General features: G+C 47.5%; 1 protein-coding gene across 1 annotated transcript in view; it reads right to left on the bottom strand.

The window, feature by feature from the left end:
• CAPN11 (calpain 11) overlaps nt 1-20,962 on the bottom strand; it is a 159,938-nt gene that overhangs the window by 18,216 nt on the left and 120,760 nt on the right. Inside the window, exons 10-16 of the mRNA XM_030195746.1 lie at nt 20,672-20,832; nt 18,223-18,392; nt 6,784-6,795; nt 5,218-5,429; nt 3,244-3,283; nt 920-985; nt 26-83 (exon numbers count right to left, since the gene is read on the bottom strand). Of these exons, the coding sequence (XP_030051606.1) occupies nt 26-83; nt 920-985; nt 3,244-3,283; nt 5,218-5,429; nt 6,784-6,795; nt 18,223-18,392; nt 20,672-20,832 (719 nt within the window). The remainder of the gene's footprint in view (nt 1-25; nt 84-919; nt 986-3,243; nt 3,284-5,217; nt 5,430-6,783; nt 6,796-18,222; nt 18,393-20,671; nt 20,833-20,962) is intronic.

Here is a 20,962-nt window from a genome sequence, read left to right as displayed (position 1 = left end):
CAGGAGTTACACGCCTGGTACTTACGCCTGCTGACTACTCGGTTCAGGATGGTCTTCAGTTCAGCTATGCTAATCTCCATGTCCTGGGGGAGAAGAGGAGAGCTGGTTTTAGTCTTTAACACTGATTCCCATGTGGCTTTCCACAAATTTCCATCTTCTGAAAAGCAGTTAACTGTGCCCACCCATCGCCAGATTCGCTTGGATCTTTACCAGGCAGTCTTGTTTTGCATTCATCGCACCAACTTTACGGAAGGCTCTTTCTGTAGGAATTGCTTTGAAAACCTCTTACTTCAGACAGGCCTTTCCATCAGCTGCCCAGATATATTGACTCGCTCTCTGACTAAGGCGGTCTCTCTAACTAGCATTATGTCCCTGTTCATTTGGCCACTGTTTTATCCTTTCTTGTTAACTTCCCTGCCTCCCTTGGGTGTTTCAGTATAAAGTAATATTATACAATACAATACTTAATTTCATGCGCATATTCTCACTCTACGTAATGGTAGCTTAACAGGATACATACCTTACAGCTTTCATATCTGAATGTATTACTATAAATTTTTGTCTTCTTTGTGTGTCCTTCCTTAAAATTGTTTACCTGTTTCCTTTTCTATATTTCTTCCCCCTTATAATAATGTTATTATAAGCTGTGTATATTTCTTTTATTTATATCCTTGACCGGGAGAGGGGCAGAGTGCCAGGATAATTTCTCACCACGGAGCGCTCTCTAGACGTGATGGGAATTGTTGTCTTTTGAATTAATGCTGCTGCTTTTCAAATCTGCAGCAAGTTTTCATTGCACACTGAGGACAAAAAGGCGCAATGTTTAATCTCTGAGAGCCTGATCCGCTCCACAGCAGGAAGTCCAGTATGGGCAATCCGAAATGCACAGCACAGGATAGAGGGACCCAGAGCAACTCACCTCTCCCGCCAGCTGCTGGAACAGGTTCTTAAAGGAATCCTCCACATCCTCGTCCGTGAGTCCCGCCTGCAGCAGCAAAACACAAGACGGAGCAAGCTTAAACCAGATTTCAAAGACCTCAAATTTCAAAAACTGATTCAATGTGGCCTTGGGATGAGTCTGTCTGTCTCCCTGCCCCCTCAGTTCTAATCCCAGCTCTGTCACTGGCTCTGCTGAGGCCCAGATGCTTAAAATTCGCCACAGTAGCACCCAAAAATAACTCCCTAATGCTCAGTGCTAATAGTATGCAAATGATATGCGTACTGTTAGCATTGAGCATTAGGAAGTTAAGCGGCAGGTTTGTTCCAGGGGCATGAACAGAAGGGCTGTGTGTAAGCAAAGTTTCTGTGCTCACAACCAGTCCAACAGGGGGAAGATTCAGTGCGGCAAAAGCAGAGGGAAGCGGGCCCCAGAGCAAGGGACAGTGCAAAGGCAGAGGGAACCGGGCCCCAGAGCAAGGGGCAGTGCAAAGGCAGAGGGAACCGGGCCCCAGAGCAAGGGACAGTGCAAAGGCAGAGGGAACCGGGCCCCAGAGCAAGGGGCAGTGCAAAGGCAGAGGGAACCGGGCCCCAGAGCAAGGGACAGTGCAAAGGCAGAGGGAACCGGACCGAAGGGCAAGGGACAGTGCAAAGGCAGAAGGAACCGGACCGAAGGGCAAGGGGAAGTGCAAAGGCGGAGGGAACCGGGCCCCAGAGCAAGGGACAGTGCAAAGGCAGAGGGAACCGGACCGAAGGGCAAGGGGAAGTGCAAAGGCGGAGGGAACCGGGCCCCAGAGCAAGGGGCAGTGCAAAGGCAGAGGGAACCGGGCCCCAGAGCAAGGGGCAGTGCAAAGGCAGAGGGAACCGGACCGAAGGGCAAGGGACAGTGCAAAGGCGGAGGGAACCGGACCGAAGGGCAAGGGGAAGTGCAAAGGCAGAGGGAACCGGGCCCCAGAGCAAGGGGCAGTGCAAAGGCAGAAGGAACCGGACCGAAGGGCAAGGGACAGTGCAAAGGCGGAGGGAACCGGACCGAAGGGCAAGGGACAGTGCAAAGGCAGAGGGAACCAGGCCCCAGAGCAAGGGACAGTGCAAAGGCAGAGGGAACCGGACCGAAGGGCAAGGGACAGTGCAAAGGCGGAGGGAACCGGGCCCCAGAGCAAGGGGCAGTGCAAAGGCAGAGGGAACCGGGCCCCAGAGCAAGGGACAGTGCAAAGGCGGAGGGAACCGGACCGAAGGGCAAGGGACAGTGCAAAGGCAGAGGGAACCAGGCCCCAGAGCAAGGGACAGTGCAACAGTAGCTGGAGACTGCGCATCCTCACTCCTCTCCCATGGCCTCCCCGCAGCCTCCTCGCATTCCCACAGCACGCCAGCTTCGGTTGGGAAGAGGATTCCCTTGCCTCCTTAAAAACTCTCTCCTTCAAAACGCCTCAAAAACTCTGCATCTCCATCTGACATGTCCCTGTGTACAGAAAAAAGACTGGCGACATGGGAAGGAAGGGGACTTTCACTCCGTCACCTTGCTGGCCAAGTGAGTGACGTCTGCTCTGAGCCGACGTTGGGTTTTGTGTAGTGAGGACACCCTTCAGGGCACTGTTTCCTGTGCACTGGGGGAAATGCAAGATGACCTCATTTTAATTAGCGCTGATCGCTGGCGTGCTCTTGCCGCAGTGAAGGCTTTCTGACCATTATGTGCTATCAAACCCGGGTACTAGTCCGGCGCTAATGGCATTTGCTTCTGAGCATCGGGGCATCAACTTTTTAATCTAAATCTTGAGTTCCTGGTAACACAACAACACGCTCTCATTAAACCTCCAACATTTACTCTCTCATACCCTGGGGGCAAGGGGTGATTTTCAAAAACCTTTCTTTACCCACAGAAAAGACCTTCTGGAATATCTCCAGTCCAAATGTGGATAAACCTAAGCACATACGGCCTTTTCCAGGTGAACGATTGCATACATTGGGTTCAAACGTTTCTCGTGGGTGGGTTCGGGAAGAGGTTGCAAATTTCTGGACACACTTCTGACAACAGATGCATGCGCACATGAATTAACCCAGGAAATTAATTCAAACGCACAAGTATGTACCGCACTGAGTTTAAGTGAACTTTAAAAGCTGATTGGTAGAAAACTGAGCCGGTGGCTGCCACCCCTCACCCCAGCCCCGCAGACTGCTGTGATCCCTTTTCCTCCCACCAGCCTGTGGGGACCAGTGACTAGTCCCAGGTACATGCATGGAGTGAGCTGGGTAAGATGAAAGCCGTACGGAATGCAATATTACACATCCAATGGCCTGACCGACTCTTACCTCATCAGGTAAATCAGCAGAGATTTCATCATCCAGTTCCCTGGGAACACAAGAGAGACAGAGATGTGAATGACATAAGGGGAAGGCTAACCAAGGGCTAGAAGACAGGCCATAGTGCAAATCACAGTGGCAGGGGTAGGGTTACCATTATTTGCCTTGACAAAAAAAAAAAAAAAGAGGACACCAATAGCCATGCCCCCTCCCCACCCCATCGTGCCCGTCACAACCCCTCCCCACCCCCATGCCGCATAGTCAACTTGATCCTCCCCTCACCCCCTACCCACATTCCATCCATGATCCACCTCCCCTCCCCTAACTTATCGTGCCCTGGTGGTCTAGTGGCCTCCAGGGCAGGAAAGGACCCACTCTTTCCTGGCCGGCGATGCCGCTCCAGCTCCCTGCCGGCATCGCTTGAAGTCCGGTAGCAATTTTGAAGCGGCGCCGGCAGCGAGTGGAAGCAGCATCGCCAGCCAGGAAAGAGTGGGGTCCTTTCCTGCCCCGAAGAGGCCGCTAGACCACCAGGGCACGATAAGGTAGGGGAAGGGAGGACATCCTGAGGCCCACCAGCACCAGCCTCAGCCTGCCCGCAGACCCGGACAACGGGCAGGCTTGAAAAACCCACCCTGACGTCCCCCGTGTCCTGAAAAAGAGGACATGTGGTAACCTTAGGCAGGGGAAACCAGCTCAGCACAGCTCTCAGGAAGGCCCAAGGTTCAGTCTCATGCTTGGGCCCACTGGGTTGCTGTGGATGCAGAGTTGATGTCCCCTGGGGGAGTGGAGAAGTCTGCAACTGCTGAAGGGCGACACCTAGTGGCTGGATTGGGTATGATGTAGCAGGGGAAAAAACCCTCAGCAAAAGTGATTGAGGGCTCACGGCAATGGATCAGTTTGCTCTTGAATCTTTTTGTTAGCCCACTAGCCTTATTAATTCAAACACTTGGTATTAGCATAAGCAGATGACTTTCTTTTGATTCACTACACTTCTAAGGACTCTAATGACCTTTCTCCCTTGTAGAACTGTCTCCAGGAAGTAGCTGTTTGGCTACATAATAATCTCGCTTAGGGCCAGATGCACTAAACCTAACGAGCAAGTAGTAAACCGTGGCATGCACAAAAGGCTTCTCCAAGCCATTTTCCGATCACGGTAGCAGCTAACGAAAACGGAATGCAGATGATTCAAAGGCTATTATAATGAGATGCACTACCGTTTTCCGATCCCCTTACCGTGGAAAACCTAACGGGAGGTCTACACCTCTCGTTGGGACAAATCAGAAGAATAAAATGTTGTCAGGGACGTCCTTTTTGGACGTCCTTCACTCAAAACAACAAAAAAAGGACGTCGTACTTCTTAATTAAATTTAACCAAAAACCAATCGGGGGAAAGAACCGTCCAATTGCTCGTCCGGGACGTCCTTTATGGACATCCTTCACTCAAAACAACAACAACAAAAAAGGACATCGTACTTCTTAATTTTTACTCTCGCTCTTCTGTTTTAAATCTTCCTTTGAGACATTTTTCCCTTCCTGATCAGCAGCTGAAGAGAGGGCTAATGGATGATTGTGAGGCCCTCCCACGGCCTCTCAGCCAATCAAAGCGCGTTTAGCTGACACCAGTGACAGCTAAACGCGCTGTGATTGGCTGAGAAGAGACCTGGAGGAGGGGCATAATCGAGCACCCTTGAAGAAAAGCCTGTCCTGCTCATCAGGGACGTCCTTTTTTGGTTTAGTGAAGGACTGCCTGCCCTGCTCTCTCTTCCCCTCACGACCAGCGCGCGCTCCTTTTAGTAAAACTGAGCATGGATGAAGTATTTAGACGGCGGGGGTTGGGGACCCCCGTCAGCCAAGATGTAAAGCAGCGGCAGTGGGTGGGGAGCGACAGGGTGGTGAGGCGGTGGAGGGGGTGGCAGCGGGATGGTGGCCCAAAATGTGCCCCCTCCCACCTCAAGGTCTGGCTACTGCCCTAGTGTCACTCACTCAGTTTCTGAGTGCTTCTCGCTGAAGACGCGCAGGATGAAGTCTCCTTCCTTGTGGGCTTCGAAGGTGGAGGGCACCACGATGTACTCTCCCGGAGGCAAGCGGACCTGTGTGCTGACCTCGCGTAGGTTGATGAAGGTCTCGGAGCGAGCGCACGACTGGTGTCGCAGGAAGAAATCTTTCTTCAGGTGCACATTCTGGCAGCCCTTAAACTGGAGCAGAGAGAGGGAAATAAGAGACACAGAGCAGCCGCTCTAAGAGACCCCCCCACCTGCAGCATTTTTCACTTTTCAACTTCTAAAATCTTGCCCATTTTTCTAGGGTTTTGCCCAATACTCTCTCAATACTTACACCTCTCCCAGTGTGTTTCTATCTATCAGGGAGTTCTGAATTTGAGTTTCTCTGCCAAAACCAACCCAACATTCGTGTTCGATTTTGTTTCAGTTTCGGCCAAAAACGCAGATGCATTTTCAGCGGGAACTGAAAACTTTATGCTGGGTCCTCTAGCTCTCCCCCCCCCTCCACCTAAAACAGTAGAAGCCCATCTCTCTACCCCCCTCCCCTGAACAGAATGAGCCCCTTCCCAGACCCATTCATAGGTCCCCCTCTCTGGGCTTACCGTACATCCCCTGGTGGTCTAGTAGCTAGTCAGGATAGGAGCAATCCCTAGTCATTTCCAACCCATGTGATGCAAAGTCATAGCAGCCATTTTGAGATTGGAGCTGGCATAGACAGGAGTGTCTGGGGAATCACCGCTGCTCCAACTAGCCACTAGACCATCAGGGAATGTACAAGGAGGTCAGGTGAGTCTGGCTGGGGAGGGGGGTTTCATTGTTCATGGGGAGAGAGGGAGGGGATAGGGTCTCATTCTGTGTGGGGTGGGGGTGGAGCGGGAGAGAAAAGAGTGGGGGGCTAGGCTGGGCCGGGCCCTAGTGACCAGTTTTGATTTTGGCCAAAACTGAGTGACGAATTTCGGCCACAGATTCGGTTTCGGCTGAAACTGAAGAAAATGGTTTTGGTTGCCCTGAGTCATCTGCAAACAGATGCCTTGTTTCTGCAGTCCCTCAACTATGTCATTAGCACCAATCCCTGGGGTAATCCACTGGTCACTCTACCCCAGCCCATAAGAGTGGATTCCACTGATCACCACGCTCTGGACTCTGCCGCTCAGCTTATTCCTCAGTCCCCAGCCCTGTACCGGTTAGTTTTCTTACCTGACTTTTGGCATTTCTGTCACTGGCTCCGTTAACAGTCCTGATTGAATCTGTCTGATCCTTAGGACCGAGCCCGACTCACGCAGAACTTTCAGGCTGGTTTCTTCCCTCCTCCGCTCCTGTTCTAGCCTCACCTGCCCCTCCTGCCCTCCCCTCCTATTCTGAAGAGGTTTCCTCCTGACATAAGGCTACATACACCTAGCTGTGTTTTGCTTTTCAAGTACTATTTTCAGTAAATGATAGGGAGGGGGGATGGGGCTGCTTCTCCTGCCTGTTAGGACATTCCTTCAAAGTGACACCTTGCTTTTCCTCCCTGGGGAGGGGATTTTGTGAGATCCAGGCAGAAACATACCTCGTCAGGGACCTGCAGAGAGGAGACAGAGAAAGGTACAAATCAATCACAAGGCGCAGTCAGGGAGGCTGAACAGCAAACATTTTATTCATTCCAAACTGCGACAGGCAGAGACACTACGTAAGCTACAACCTGGAGATGTCCTCATGGGATCCCACTGGGCGGAAATTCAGGAGCCCAGCAGTCTTAGATTCTAAAGGGTGTGGCTGTGCGTACAAGGTACGGTGACCGCCCTCCACTGGCCAAGTCAAGGAAAACACTCAACTCATCTGCGGTTCTGATCTGCTACCACCAGAGGGAGCACATGTGCACAAAGCTGGGAGCGTATTTATTTTATTCACAAATCCCAGGAGCATCATCAAAAGGACAAGAATTAGGATTTAAATTCCCACATCTTGCAGAGTACAGGAGGAAATGCATTTCTGTTTAAAATTTCTCTGGCACTGCATTGCATGCAGAGTCTGGTTCATGGAGTTTCCAGTTCAGTTTTTTGTCTGCATGTTTCTATTTCTAGTCAGTGGTCATTTATTCCCTACTACCACTACTTAACATTTCTAGAGCGCTACTAGGGTTACGCAGCGCTGTACAGTTTAACAAAGAAGGACAGTCCCTGCTCGAAGGAGCTTACAATCTAAAGGACGAAATGTCAAGTTGATGCAGTCTAGATTTCTTGAGTAGAGGTATGGTGGTTAAGTGCCGAAGGCGACATTGAAGATGTGGGCTTTGAGCAAGGCTTTGAAGATGGACAGGGAGGGGGCCTGGCGTATGGGCTCAGGGAGTTTATTCCAAGCATAGGGTGAGGCGAGGCAGAAAGGGCGGAGCCTGGAGTTGGCGGTGGTGGAGAAGGGTACTGAGAGGAGGGATTTGTCTTGAGAGCGGAGGTTGAGGGTAGAGAGGTAAGGAGGGGCTGCAGATTGAGTGCATTTGTAGGTTAGTAGGAGAAGCTTGAACTGTATGCAGTATCTGATCGGAAGCCAGTGAAGTGAGTTGAGGAGAGGGGTGATATGAGTATATCGGTCAAGGCGGAAGATAAGACATGCGGCAGAGTTCTGGATGGACTGAAGGGGGGATAGGTGGCTAAGTGGGAGGCCGGTGAGGAGTAGGTTGCAGTAGTCAAGGCAAGAGGTAATGAGAGAGTGGATGAGAGTTCGGGTGGTGTGCTTGGAGAGGAAGGGGCGAATTTTGCTAATGTTGTAGAGGAAGAAGCGACAGGTCTTGGCAGTCTATTGGATATGCGCAGAGAAGGAGAGGGAGGAGTCGAAGATGACTCCGAGGTTGCGGGCAGATGAGACGGGGATGATGAGTGGAGGGAGAGGGGAAGTGGGCAACGGTCTGTCTGTGCTTTCTGGCCAGGGATTCTGTGCAAGTGTTGTGCAGTTCTCTCAACAGGACTAGGGCATATAGTAGGTGTTTTCATTTGTCTGTTTTTCATATGTTAGGTATCAGCTGTTAGATTGTGAACCCACTAGGGGCAGAAAAAGTACCTGCGTGCATGTAAACTGTTTTGGTTGTAGCAGAGAATGGCGGTATATCCAATCCATCAGCCTTTATTTCCCCCTCCATTTTAAGCCCTTCCGGGTATTAATGTTGGTTTGATAGGGCAGGTTTGCTACGTATGTGTGGAATCCATTTTTTACAGCGTTTTCAGTTGTTTCACTTTATCTGGTGATGGAGGAGGGAGATGACCGCAGAATCTGAACATCCTTTTTGCATGGTTAGTGGAGAAGGAAAGCATCCTACGTCTGCAGCAACCATTGTGGCAAGAGTTTTCATGGACACAGAACTGGAGGAGTGAGATTTCTACTGGGCTTCTCCCCTTCTTGGTTTCCATCCTTTCTCTCTTCTTCTCCATCTGTCTGGCAACAAATCAACCTACGCGTCCAGTTTTTCCTACATAAGCACACAACTGTGGAACGCATTACCAAAAGCCTTGAAAACTACGAACGACCACCTAAACTTCCGGAAAACACTAAAAACTAACCTGTTTAAAAGGGCATACCCGGCCGATCCAACATAAATGCCTGATATTTGCAACACAACAAAACTAAAGTACACAATGGACATAACACAACTCTTCCGTTGTACGATTCCCTAATGTGGCTGTGCCACATGAACTTTATCTTACCACAACATCACTTTGTATTTGTTTACACCAGAGTCTGTAACGCCTCTCCGGTACTATGGAAGCCACATTGAGCCTACAAATAGGTGGGAAAATGTGGGATATAAATGTAACAAATAAATAAATAAATAAATAATAAATCCTTCTACTGTTCCTTCCTGTCTGTTGTCTCGAGTCTGAGGACACCCAGCTGTAACAACCGATGACAGTGTGGCTGGATTCAGTACAAGGGTAGTGGGTGCCACAGGTGGACTTTCAGCATTACGTCTTCCCCTCATTAACTTTCAGGATCCCAGCTTGTAGCCAATTCCTCCCCCCACCCCAAGATTTTGATAATTAAATTCAATGGGACCAATTTTCAAAACGATTTAACTAGCCAGTGGCATTTAACTAGATGGTAAAATTATGTTTTACCTGATAATTTTCTTTCCTTTAGTCTTACTAAACCAGTCCAGGCTAATTAATGGGTTATGTCCATCAAACAACGGAAGGAGACAGAGGAAAATAATTCCTGTGATTCAACCTTTAAGGATATTGTGTAGCCTGGAATGTTCAGTATTTCGATTAGCCAAGCAGTGGTTCTTCTGACTATATTTGCCAGTCATGATTGAGAACTCGAGACTATTTGTCCCATTCAGCCAAGAAGACCATGAAAAAAGGAGGCCATTGGCATACAGATGTGTCACTGAAGCAGGACATGCGGGAGACAATATCTGAAAATAAAATGGAGAGTTCAAAACAGAAAGTGAGAAAGAAACTGCATGCCAGAAAGAAAAAAAAACAAAGAAAAGAGTCGGGTGGGTTTCTGGACTGGTCTTATTGACAGATAAGACATAATTTTACCTTCCTTGTCATAATACCACACCAGTCCAGACTAATGGGATGTAGCAAAGCAGTCCCAGTGCCCCAGTGAGATATATAAGGTGGCCAAACCTTGAGAGCACAAATAAAGAGAAATGCTTATAGTCTTAGCCCAGATAGCCTAAGAGACTATCGGAGAACCCATAAGTAGCGCCACTGGGAAACACGGCAGAAAAAAAAAAAGACTCAAAAGAGGAACCATTCCCATGTTCAACATAGTACTGACATCCAAAGGAGGAGAACAGGATTCAACTCGAGCGTCAGAACATGTCCTATGAAGAACAGGCAACAAAAAAAACCTGCCAGGTCGTCATATGAGAATATGGAGCACACCTATCAACAGATCGATGCAAGACACTCCTACAGACTCTGTTAGATCAGGAATTGAGGAACACTGACCTAACCGGGGAAGGTGTCATAGAAGAATAAACAGATGAAGGAGCTGAATAATGTAACTTGAATAGACAATGAAACCTTGGAAGGACTCTTGTTAGCTGGACTGGACCAACTAAACGAGGAAGGAAGAAGCAAGATTCCCCTCATGACAACATCCACGTGAAAGGAGGGTAAAACTAAGGGTCCGTGAGCCCAGGAGAAGCCACCAGAGTGGGTCTCTGAAGGGAAATTAAGGAGACACCCCATAAGGACAGGAAACTAGAGAAGTCTGGGGTGCTCACCCTCAAAATTTGGAAACAAATAGAGGAAAGAGCCCTGTAATGATGCCATTAATACTGTAGTACCTCAAACAGTTTGTAACAGAACTGCTAGAGAATATCTTGAGCTGATAAAGGGAATAGAAACATGTCGCTCCAATGTCCAAGAAAGGACATAAGATGGAGTAGAGGAGTGGCCTAGTGGTTAGGGTGGTGGACTTTGGTCCTGGGGAACTGAGGAACTGAGTTCAATTCCCACTTCAGGCACAGGCAGCTCCTTGTGACTCTGGGAAAGTCACTTAACCCTCCATTGCCCCATGTAAGCCGCAATGAGCCTGTCATGAGTGGGAAAGCGCAGGGTACAAATGTAACAAAAATAAAATAGATACTATTGGAGATTCTACATGGAATGTTGCTACTATTGGAGATTCTACATAGAATGTTGCTATTCCACTAGCAAAATTCCATGTAGAAGGCTGTGCAGGACGTCACACTCACAGAAGCAGAAGCCTGCACGGCCACATTGGTGATCTGCAAGGGCTGACTTCTACATGGAATGTTGCTAGTGGAATAGCAACATTCCATGTAGAATCTCAAATAGTAGCAACAGTGGAGGAGTGGCCTAGTGGTTAGGGTGGTGGACTTTGGTCCTGGGGAACTGATTCCCACTTCAGGCACAGGTAGCTCCTTGTGACTCTGGGCAAGTCACTTAACCCTCCATTGCCCCATGTAAGCCGCATTGAGCCTGCCATGAGTGGGAAAGCGCAGGGTACAAATGTAACAAAAATAAAATACAAATAAATTATATATATCTACACACACACACACACACACATCCCAGAATAGAAGTAGGGATGCAAAGTTCGGCAAGCCAAGGAAGGCTCCATCATATTACACCAAGGCCCAAGGAGAAGCAGGAATTTGGAGAAAACTCCCCATCGGAGATAGTGAAGAAGACCGAAGAACCTGAGGGTATTCCTGGATGAAAATCCCATAATGGAGCCACAGTCAGCCATTACAGAAAGGGATAGATGTGCGCCCTTCATCCAAAGATAGAACCATGCCGTTTACGGAGAGATGGCGTCATGCTCAATATGCAGAAATGGAGCTGAACCACATTTAGAGAAGCTGGAATCCCTGTGCAGAAATAGGGTGTCGTGTCACGTCCAGATATGGAATCCCACTGGACGTGCAGACATGGAGATATGGATCAACATCATAAGACACAAGAGTGCTCCAGAGTTAAGATGAGGTAGTGTCTTAGTGGAAGACAGAGTGGCCTCTGACAATAGGAGGGAGCCGTGAGCAGTGCCCTATAGATAAACTGAGCTGCGAATTGAAGACAGATCAAGCCACTTTCCACAGACAAATGAACAGCTGTGCTTTACCTACTGACATAGAGATGGAAATGAGAAGACAAGCCAAATCTGGCAGTCTGAAATGGAGCAGTGCTCAGTCTGCAAAGATACGAGTACTCTCCATACTTAGAAACAGAACTGGCCTTCAGGGCCAGGGATTAAACTGTATTCCACATCTAAGGGTGGAGCCGCCCTCTACATCTAGAGAAAGAGTTGACCACCACCTCAAGAGATGGAACCGTGGAACACTCCTAGAGACGGATGCATGTTCTACTTCCAGAGTTAGATTAACATGCAACTTCGAGAGATGAAGCTTTGCTGCACACAGAGAGATGGAGCTGCAGGGTACACCTGGAGGTGGATCTGTGCTCTACACACAAAAGTGAGCTACAGAACAGGTAAATATACCTAACAAACGTAGACCAGCTGTGACGGTAACCAAGCAGACCAGCTAAAAAGTGAAGAGAAACAAATCAGGCCATACCTAGAAGGAATGGCGCATACAAAGATGCTTAGCAAGCAGGGGCCTGGCAGGGGAAGAAACACTGCAGTCAGGTAACACGACTAGAAAGACAAGCAGGCTGGAGGCAAATCGGTTGTCAAAACCTGCCTAACAAGGTGCAAGCAAAATACAGATGTCGGAAAACGCTGCTTGGAAGGATATTCCTAAGTGATGCCCACAATGCTGCTGATCCATAAATGGATAGAGTAATCCATAGACTCTCCTAACTTATTGTTTAGACTTCTAGCATTTGAATACAGACACTTCAAAGTGTGTTTTTTCCTTACATCTAAAAGCTGCTTAGAATTTGACAGGGATAGTTTGCAACCTTTGCTGTGTTCTACCTTAAACACTCCTGGCTTTCTTTCACCTTTATAGAAACCTCTCTATTGGGATTCTCTAAACCTCCTGTTATAATAGGATCCTTCAAGGATGCCTCACTGTAAACCATGCGCTCCTGAGTGACAGTCAGCTCCCCCCCCCCCCCCCCCCCCCCCCCCAGTTCTAATTTAAAAGTTGCTCTTTCAATAAAAGTGGAGGAGTAGCCTAGTGGTTATTGCAGCGGACTTTGATCTTGGGGAACTGGGTTCAATTCCCATTGCAGCTTCTTGTGACTCTGGGCAAGCCACTTAACCCTCCATTGCCTCAGGTACAAAATAAGTACCTGTATATACTATGTAAACTGCTTTGAATGTAGTTGCAAAAACCACAGAAAGGCAGTATATCAAGTCCCAGTTCCAAGATTCCATACACAATCTCAAAGAGTAGCAACATTAGGAGTGAAGGAGTGCCCTAGTGGTTATGGTGGTGGACTTTGGTCCTGGGGAACTGAGGACGTGAGTTCGATTCCCAGCACAGGCAGCTCCTTGTGACTCTGGGCAAGTCACTTAACCCTCCATTGCCCCTGGTACAAAATAAGTACCTGAATATATGTAAACCGCTTTGAATGTAGTTGCAAAAACCTCAGAAAGGGGGTATATCAAGTCCCATTTCCAAGATTCCATACACAATAGCAACATTCCATGTAGAACCCCAAAGAATAGCAAGATTCTGGAATCTCAAGGAGTGATTTGAGATTCTGGAATGTTGCTACTATTTGAGATTCTACATGGAATGTTGCTCTTGGAGGAGTAGCCTAGTGGTTAGTGCAGTGGACTTTGATCCTTAGGAACTGGGTTCAATTCCCACTGCAGCTCCTTGTGACTCTGGGCAAGTCACTTAACCCTCCATTGCCCCAGGTACAAATAAGGACCTGTATATACTATGTAAACCGCTTTGAATGCAGTTGCAAAAAGCACAGAAAGGCGGTATATCAAGTCCCATTTCCCTTTCCCTTTAAACATTAGTGCCAGCAGCCTGTTTCTATCCCAACCAAGGCTGAGCTCACAGCCATGCACTACTGACAGACATAAGCCGAAAGGGAAAGTCCCCTGGAGAATAAAACACCGGTTTGCACATAGGAAAACGAGAATGAAGAGCAGCATGAGAAGAAGAAACAGACAGAAAAAAACTACGAGGCTTTTCCTGCTGTGAACTGAGTTCATTAGAACTCACATGGTAAAAGGAACTGGCAAAAATACTTATCGGGAGAGAAGAAAATCCTGTTAAAATAACTTATCTGTAGGTAATCCTATTTGCAGCAAAAGAAATCAGCCACACAACCACTGAATAGTGATGGAGGGGGGGAGGAGAGGGGGAGGGACCTGGCACCACTAGCGTCACCCAGCTCCAACCATAGTTTTTGAGAGAAAAGGAGCAAACATCCTCCAAGAGAAAACCCCCTCCTCAACTGATACCCAGGAGACCTGGGGCAGGAGCTGGCTGAAAAGGACCACAGAGGAGCTGAACACTCTGGGCTACACAATGACCTTATGGGGCGAATCAGAAGAACTATTTTTCTCTGTGGATGATGGACGTAACCCATTAAGTCTGGACTGGTCTGGTATGACAAGGAAGTGCTGAAAATGCAGATGCTCTTTGCTGCCCCCTTGCTGCAGGTTAAGGATGTGCTGATGGCTCTTTGAGCTATTGTCTTACCTAATGGTTGGGCCAGCCCTGTGTGTTGCAGAGCAGTGTTCTGAGTTGGACTGCCTGGGACCAGGGGACCTGATATTTCAGAGATTCAAGTACCAAGGGAAGTGTCATGTCCCTGTCTCTGCAGTGCAGGGCACCGGAGGATTGTCAGCCATCTTTGTTTGGGGCTTTTTCCAGGTTCTGGTGGCAATCTTTGGTAGGGGCGGCTGTGGTGGGGGCAGCCATCTTGGAGTGGGGCAGCTTCAGGAAGGAAGCCCATATTTGGGCACAGGGTGTCTCCGATGGGGGCAGCCATCTTGTATTCAGCTGTGCAAGCTTAGCTCTAATGCTCACACTATTTTAGGCCCTGTTCTCAGTTCTTCGGTGCTTTGGCTTCTACTCAGCTCGCTGGATAGTTGCTCTGCCGGTTCCTGGATCTGCTATTGACTGCTGCCTGGTTTTGACCCTAGCCTGCCTCTGGACCTGCTATTGACCGCTGCCTGGTTTTGGCCTTTGCCTGTCCCTGGATCTTCGTTCCTCGCTGCCTGGTCTTACCCTGTGGACTTTGTGCTGGACTTTGTTCTCTCCGCTGTTGGCTACTTGCACTCAGGGGCTCAACCCCTGGGGAACGGTGGTTGACACCGGGGGGTACTCAGGGTTTTGGCCGACAGCTTGGTGAGGGGTTTCCCTCATCGAGTACAGGGGCTCACCTCTCAGTGTGACGAGCGTGACAGGAAGGGATCTGCATCTTGGATTTGTGAGTGCTGGAAAGAAAGAATTCAGAGACGCACATTTCCAAACTGAGAGAGAAAATCAAAGAACGAGCAGGGCAAACTGTATAATCCCGGGGGGAAAGAGGAGAAACTGCAGCTGGAGCAGCAAAACATGTTGTATCCTGCCACTGGACCCGAAATGTGACCTGACCAGGGACCATATGAACCTTATTATCCTTATTGCCATCCTCTCTGTACTCTGTAACATTTTACTAAAAAGGACTTGTATAACATGTACAAACTGTCAAATCAATTAAAATTTCTGTATTTCAAAGAGGAGAGTGGGGAAGAGAAGAGAAAGAGTGGTAAGAAAGGAGGGAAAAAGAGAAGTGAGGAAACTGGGGGAGAGAAGAAACAGCAGAAAAAGAGAGGAGGAGGAGACAGAAAAGAGAGAAGAGAGAAGAGCAAACAGAATAAAGAGCAGAAAGACAGAGAGCAAAGAGAATTACACTCTTCACAGGAATGTATCAATTAAAGACTACTTATATCTGATAGAACATTTGATTTTCGTCCATACTTTGAAGCTGAAGATTAAATCAAATTTCTCTTAATAGGTCATAAGTACATAAGTAATGCCACACTGGGAAAAGACCAAGGGTCCATCGAGCCCAGCATCCTGTCCACGACAGCGGCCAATCCAGGCCAAGGGCACCTGGCGAGCTTCCCAAACGTACAAACATTCTATACATGTTATTCCTGGAATTGTGGATTTTTCCCAAGTCCATTTAGTAGTGGTTTATGGACTTGTCCTTTAGGAAACCGTCTAACCCCTTTTTAAACTCTGCTAAGCTAACCGCCTTCACCACTTTCTCCGGCAGCGAATTCCAGAGTTTAATTATGCGTTGGGTGAAGAAAAGGTTTCTCCATTTGTTTTAAATTTACTACACTGTATTTTCATCGCATGCCCCCTAGTCCTAGTATTTTTGGAAAGCGTAAACAGAAGATTCACATCCACCTGTTCCACTCCACTCAATATTTTATATACCTCTATCTTAGTCTTTCTTCATAGGGAAGTCGTCCCATCCCCACTATCATTTTAGTCGCCCTTCTCTGCACCTCAGTCTGAAAACATCTGGAACGACAACATACTTAAACTGGGGAATCCCAGTTTTAAATTTGAGTCTAATATAAAGGTTTTGGGGATAGTTCGCTGATAGCACAGCTGCAATTAAATGCACTTGTAAAGAAGTCTTTTTTTAATATTAAGTAGAGGAGTGTGGTAGCCGTGTTAGTCCACTCTTAAGGTTATCAATAGAAATCAAACAAAATAAAACATGGAAAAGAAAATAAGATGATACCTTTTTTATTGGACATAATACATTTCTTGATTAGCTTTCGAAGGTTGCCCTTCTTCCTCAGATCGGATCAGATCTCTTTTCCGATCTGAGGAAGAAGGGCAACCTTCGAAAGCTAATCAAGAAATGTATTAAGTTATGTCCAATAAAAAAGGTATCATCTTATTTTCTTTTCCATGTTTTATTTTGTTTGATTTCTATAGATTCTACATGGAATGTTGCTATTCCACTAGCAACATTCCATGTAGAAGTCGGCCCTTGTAGATCACCAATGTGGCCGCGCAGGCTTCTGCTTCTGTGAGTCTGACGTCCTGCACGTACGTGCAGGACGTCAGACTCACAGAAACAGAAGCCTGCGCAGCCTTCTACATGGAATGTTGCTAGTGGACTAGCAACATTCCATGTAGAATCTCCAATAGTAGCAACATTCCATGTAGAATCTCCAATAGTATCTATTTTACTGTCATAGTAATGCTTGAACCCCATCCTCCCACCCTGTCAGACTGTCATAGTAATGCTTGAATGTTTTCACTTATATACACTGTCAGCTAGCACATTTGCTTATTTCCGATCTGAGGAAGAAGGGCAACCTTCGAAAGCTAATCAAGAAATGTATTAAGTTATGTCCAATAAAAAAGGTATCATCTTATTTTCTTTTCCATGTTTTATTTTGTTTGATTTAATATTAAGAAAACTGAGGAGAATTCGTGATTGTGTAACATCAGTTTTTCCACTACTAGTGCAAAGTTTGCTTCTTTGGCAGCTGGATTACTGCAACGTTATTTGCACTGGTTGTCATAAATTTCTTTAGAAAAAACTACACGGTTCTCACCTGATTTATTCTGCCCATAGGGGTTGGACGGTTTTCTAAAGGACAAGTCCACAGACCACTACTAAATGGACTTGGGAAAAATCCACAATTCCGGGAATAACAAGTATAGAATGTTTGTACGTTTGGGAAGCTCGCCAGGTGCCCTTGGCCTGGATTGGCCGCTGTCGTGGACAGGATGCTGGGCTCGATGGACCCTTGGTCTTTTCCCAGTGTGGCATTACTTATGTACTTATGTCCTCTACTTGGCTCACTTTTATTACATAGAGCAGTGATTTAACCTATTGTGATGTCATAGTGGCTCATTCCACCAATAAGAGCCAACCTCATTAGTGATGTCACAATGGCTTGATTGTATAGAATGTTTGTACGTTTGGGAAGCTCGCCAGGTGCCCTTGGCCTGGATTGGCCGCTGTCGTGGACAGGATGCTGGGCTCGATGGACCCTTGGTCTTTTCCCAGTGTGGCATTACTTATGTACTTATAGATATGATAGAGTAACTCCATTGCTTAGAGGTCTTCATTGGTTATCGATAGAGGTGAGCATCCAATCCAAACTGTGCAGAATGGTAGTTAGAATAATTTATGGAAGGGCTCCGTCTTATATGACGAGTTTAATATGTTTAAGTTAAAAACGCTGTAAAGCACTATGCTATTGCATTTTCCTGACCCTAAGTGTCTACGTTATAAGAGCGTATTTTCATTGAGTTTTCCTTACCTTCCTTTGTGTGGAATTCTCTCCTTCCACAGATCAGAATTATGTAGCATTCTGAAAGGTTTTGAAAGCATTTTCTTTAAAAAAATATTTAGATGTAAGCTTTTAAGTCTATTGAGACATTGATCTGATGAGTGTTGTGTAATTTTATTTATTGTATTGGTTTTTTTGCCCAGGAAACTATTCTGGAAGCCTCAGAGAAATGTTTTGGTGCATTGAGAAATATAAAGGTTTACGTAATGTAATGTAAAGAAAGAGAGAGAGAAGAAAAAGGAGACAGGAGGAAGAAAGAGGAACGAAGGGCTTCTGAAAGTGATACCTCATAGACAGCAAATCCAATTGTATGGAGGTCACCCCCCGTTCTCCGCTCCTGCCGCCGATTCTTCTGCATGAGAGCCACAAGGCAAGAGCAGGCCAGTTCATTATCCTCAGGGTCATCATCCTCCTCCAGGAGCGTGATCTTAAACTGCGGGTTGATCCAGAAGGTAGCTGCAGAAAGGACCAAGAGAAGACAGACTGAGGTCAGGAACAGCCCAGACACCGGAAGTGCAGATGTAGGCTTGAACAGAACCACAAACAGAGACATTAAGGGGGACCAGAAAAGACACAGAAGATAGAGGAACTCAGATAACCTCACAGAGACACACGCAGAAGACATAGGAACTCCGGTAATCGCACATAGACACACAAAGACACATGCACAGGAGATACAGGAACTCAGGTAACCTCACAGAGACATACACAGAAGATACAGGAACTCAGGTAATCACACAGAGACACACAAAGAGACATGCACAGGAGACAGTCATGGTGAGCGGGTGCTGACAGAGGTTAAGGAGGGAATCATGGTGAGCGAGTGGTGACAGAAGGTGAGGGGAGAGTCATGGCAATACCGGGTTTCTTTGGCCAAGTGAATCCGTTCCTCGGCCTGGAGCAGCCAGATCTTACCACCCCCTTCTCCTCGAACGGCATCGGTGCAGCTCAGAGCCCTGAGGACAGCAATTCCGGCATTGCGATCTGGATCCAGAGGCCGGACTTCAGCCACACACGGGAAGCTGCATACAATGAGCTGTGGCTGACCCGGCGCAGCAGCGAGCAGTGACTGACCCGGCACAGCTGTGAGAAGTGACGTCAAGGCAAATGCAAGTGGCAGGCACAACCGATGAGCGACGGTGCGGGCTCGGACAAGAGTGGCAGCGAGGGGCACGGACACAAGCAGCAGTGGCAAGTGCTGCTCCACACTACTGCGGTCAAAACACGAGGGAAGCGGTGGACACAGCTCTGCAGAAGCAAAGAGATACAAGTTTCCCTCGGGAACCTGGGGCACCACAACATGGTTCCCTCGCCTTACACTTCTCCACTACTTCAATCAACCAAGAACTGAAAGAGATTTTTAAGAGCAGTGCCTGAGCCTCAGTAAAAGGGCAGATCAGATCACAAGAAATTAAAAAAAAAAAAAAATTTAAATTTGAGCAGATGCGTGTGACCTGGGCAGGCACCCATGACCTTGCTGACCACAGTGAGGAACAGGACGGCGCAACAGCACAGCTAGAGAGAACGAGTCTGAGGAATCCTACAGAGGAATCTAGGTTTCACAGCCTGGAAACTAAACTAAGCTGACTTAGGATCCAAATGCAAGCACCAAAGCAATTATCAACCCTCCAACAACCCGACAGTTACAAAATGAACATAACAAAATTCCTAGTAGGCATTTTTATCCTAACCCTGTTATCCAACACAGGAGCCCTTACACTAAGAAACAATAACAAAATACCAATACTTTGTATTTCAATTCACACAACAACAAAAAACACAGTTCCTCAACAAAATAGAATCCCTTCAAACAGACGGACTAACTTAACTACAAACACAGCTGAAGAGACACGCCCAACAACCGAAACACAACAAACAGCGAAGAAGGGAACCAACCAAGATAAAAATCCAATCAAGCGTCAACTAGTGAAAATCAACACAACCTCGACAACAGAAGACTCCCATCTTCCGATACCGGTGGGATATATCAATGCCAGATCAGCGGTCAACAAGACTGAATTGATCAAAGACTGGATATCAGATGAAGACCTCGGACTGGTATTTCTTAACAAAGCTTGGATCCATGACAAAGAAGACCCTATAATCCTAGACCATTGCATTCCAGGTTACAAAATCCTACACTGGATTAGAAATGGGAAAAAAGTGGAACCCATTGAGGAATCCATAACACAGCTGGAAATCACCTCGATCAGAATAAGAGATAATACCTTACACAACCACCTGAGTGGGTGCTGAACGAAGGTGAAGGGAGAGTCCTGGTGAGCTGGTGCGGACAGAGGGTGGAGGGAGTCATGGTGAACGGGTGCAACTGCTGATAGAGAGTGAGAGAGTGAGAAGGGAGTCCTGGTGAGTGGTGCTGACAGAAGGTGAGGGGAGAGTCATGGTGAGCTAGTGCTGACAGAGGGTGAAGGGAGTCCTGGTGAGTGGGTGCTGACAGAGGGCATGGAGGGAGTTATGGTGAACAGGTGCTGACTCAGGATGAGGCTAAATTCATGGTGAGCAAGCGCTGACAGAAGGTGAGGGGAGAGCATGGTGAGTGCGTGCTGACAGAGGGTGAGGAGGGAATCATGGTGAGCGCATGCTGACAGAAGGTGAAGGGAGTATTATGGTGAGCAACTGCTAACAGAAGGTGGGGAGGTAAGCGGGTGCTGACAGAAGGTGAGGAAGGAATCATAGTGAGTGAGTAGATGCAGACAGAGAGTACTAGTTCTTACCAGGATTGTTCCTGCAGCCCCCAGCTGTGCTGCCCCGTCTCCAGGTGCCTTCATACACTGTGGTGTGCCATTTACCGACATCATCCTTATTCAGGGCATCAGGGGTCAGGTTACAAATCTCCAGCCGGGAAAACTGTCTGAGAAATTCTTGGAAGGACATCCTAGAGAATCCATGGATAGGAAACAAGATGCACACAGGACTCAGGTAATGCACCTCATTCCTGCCAAGCAACACTTCCTGCTAGTCCAGTATTGAGACCCTGACATATACAGCTCTGCCAATACACCTGA

Source organism: Microcaecilia unicolor, chromosome 3, assembly GCF_901765095.1.
Source record: "Microcaecilia unicolor chromosome 3, aMicUni1.1, whole genome shotgun sequence".
Lineage (NCBI taxonomy): Eukaryota > Metazoa > Chordata > Amphibia > Gymnophiona > Siphonopidae > Microcaecilia > Microcaecilia unicolor.
This window is presented reverse-complemented; position numbering and strand designations above follow the sequence as displayed.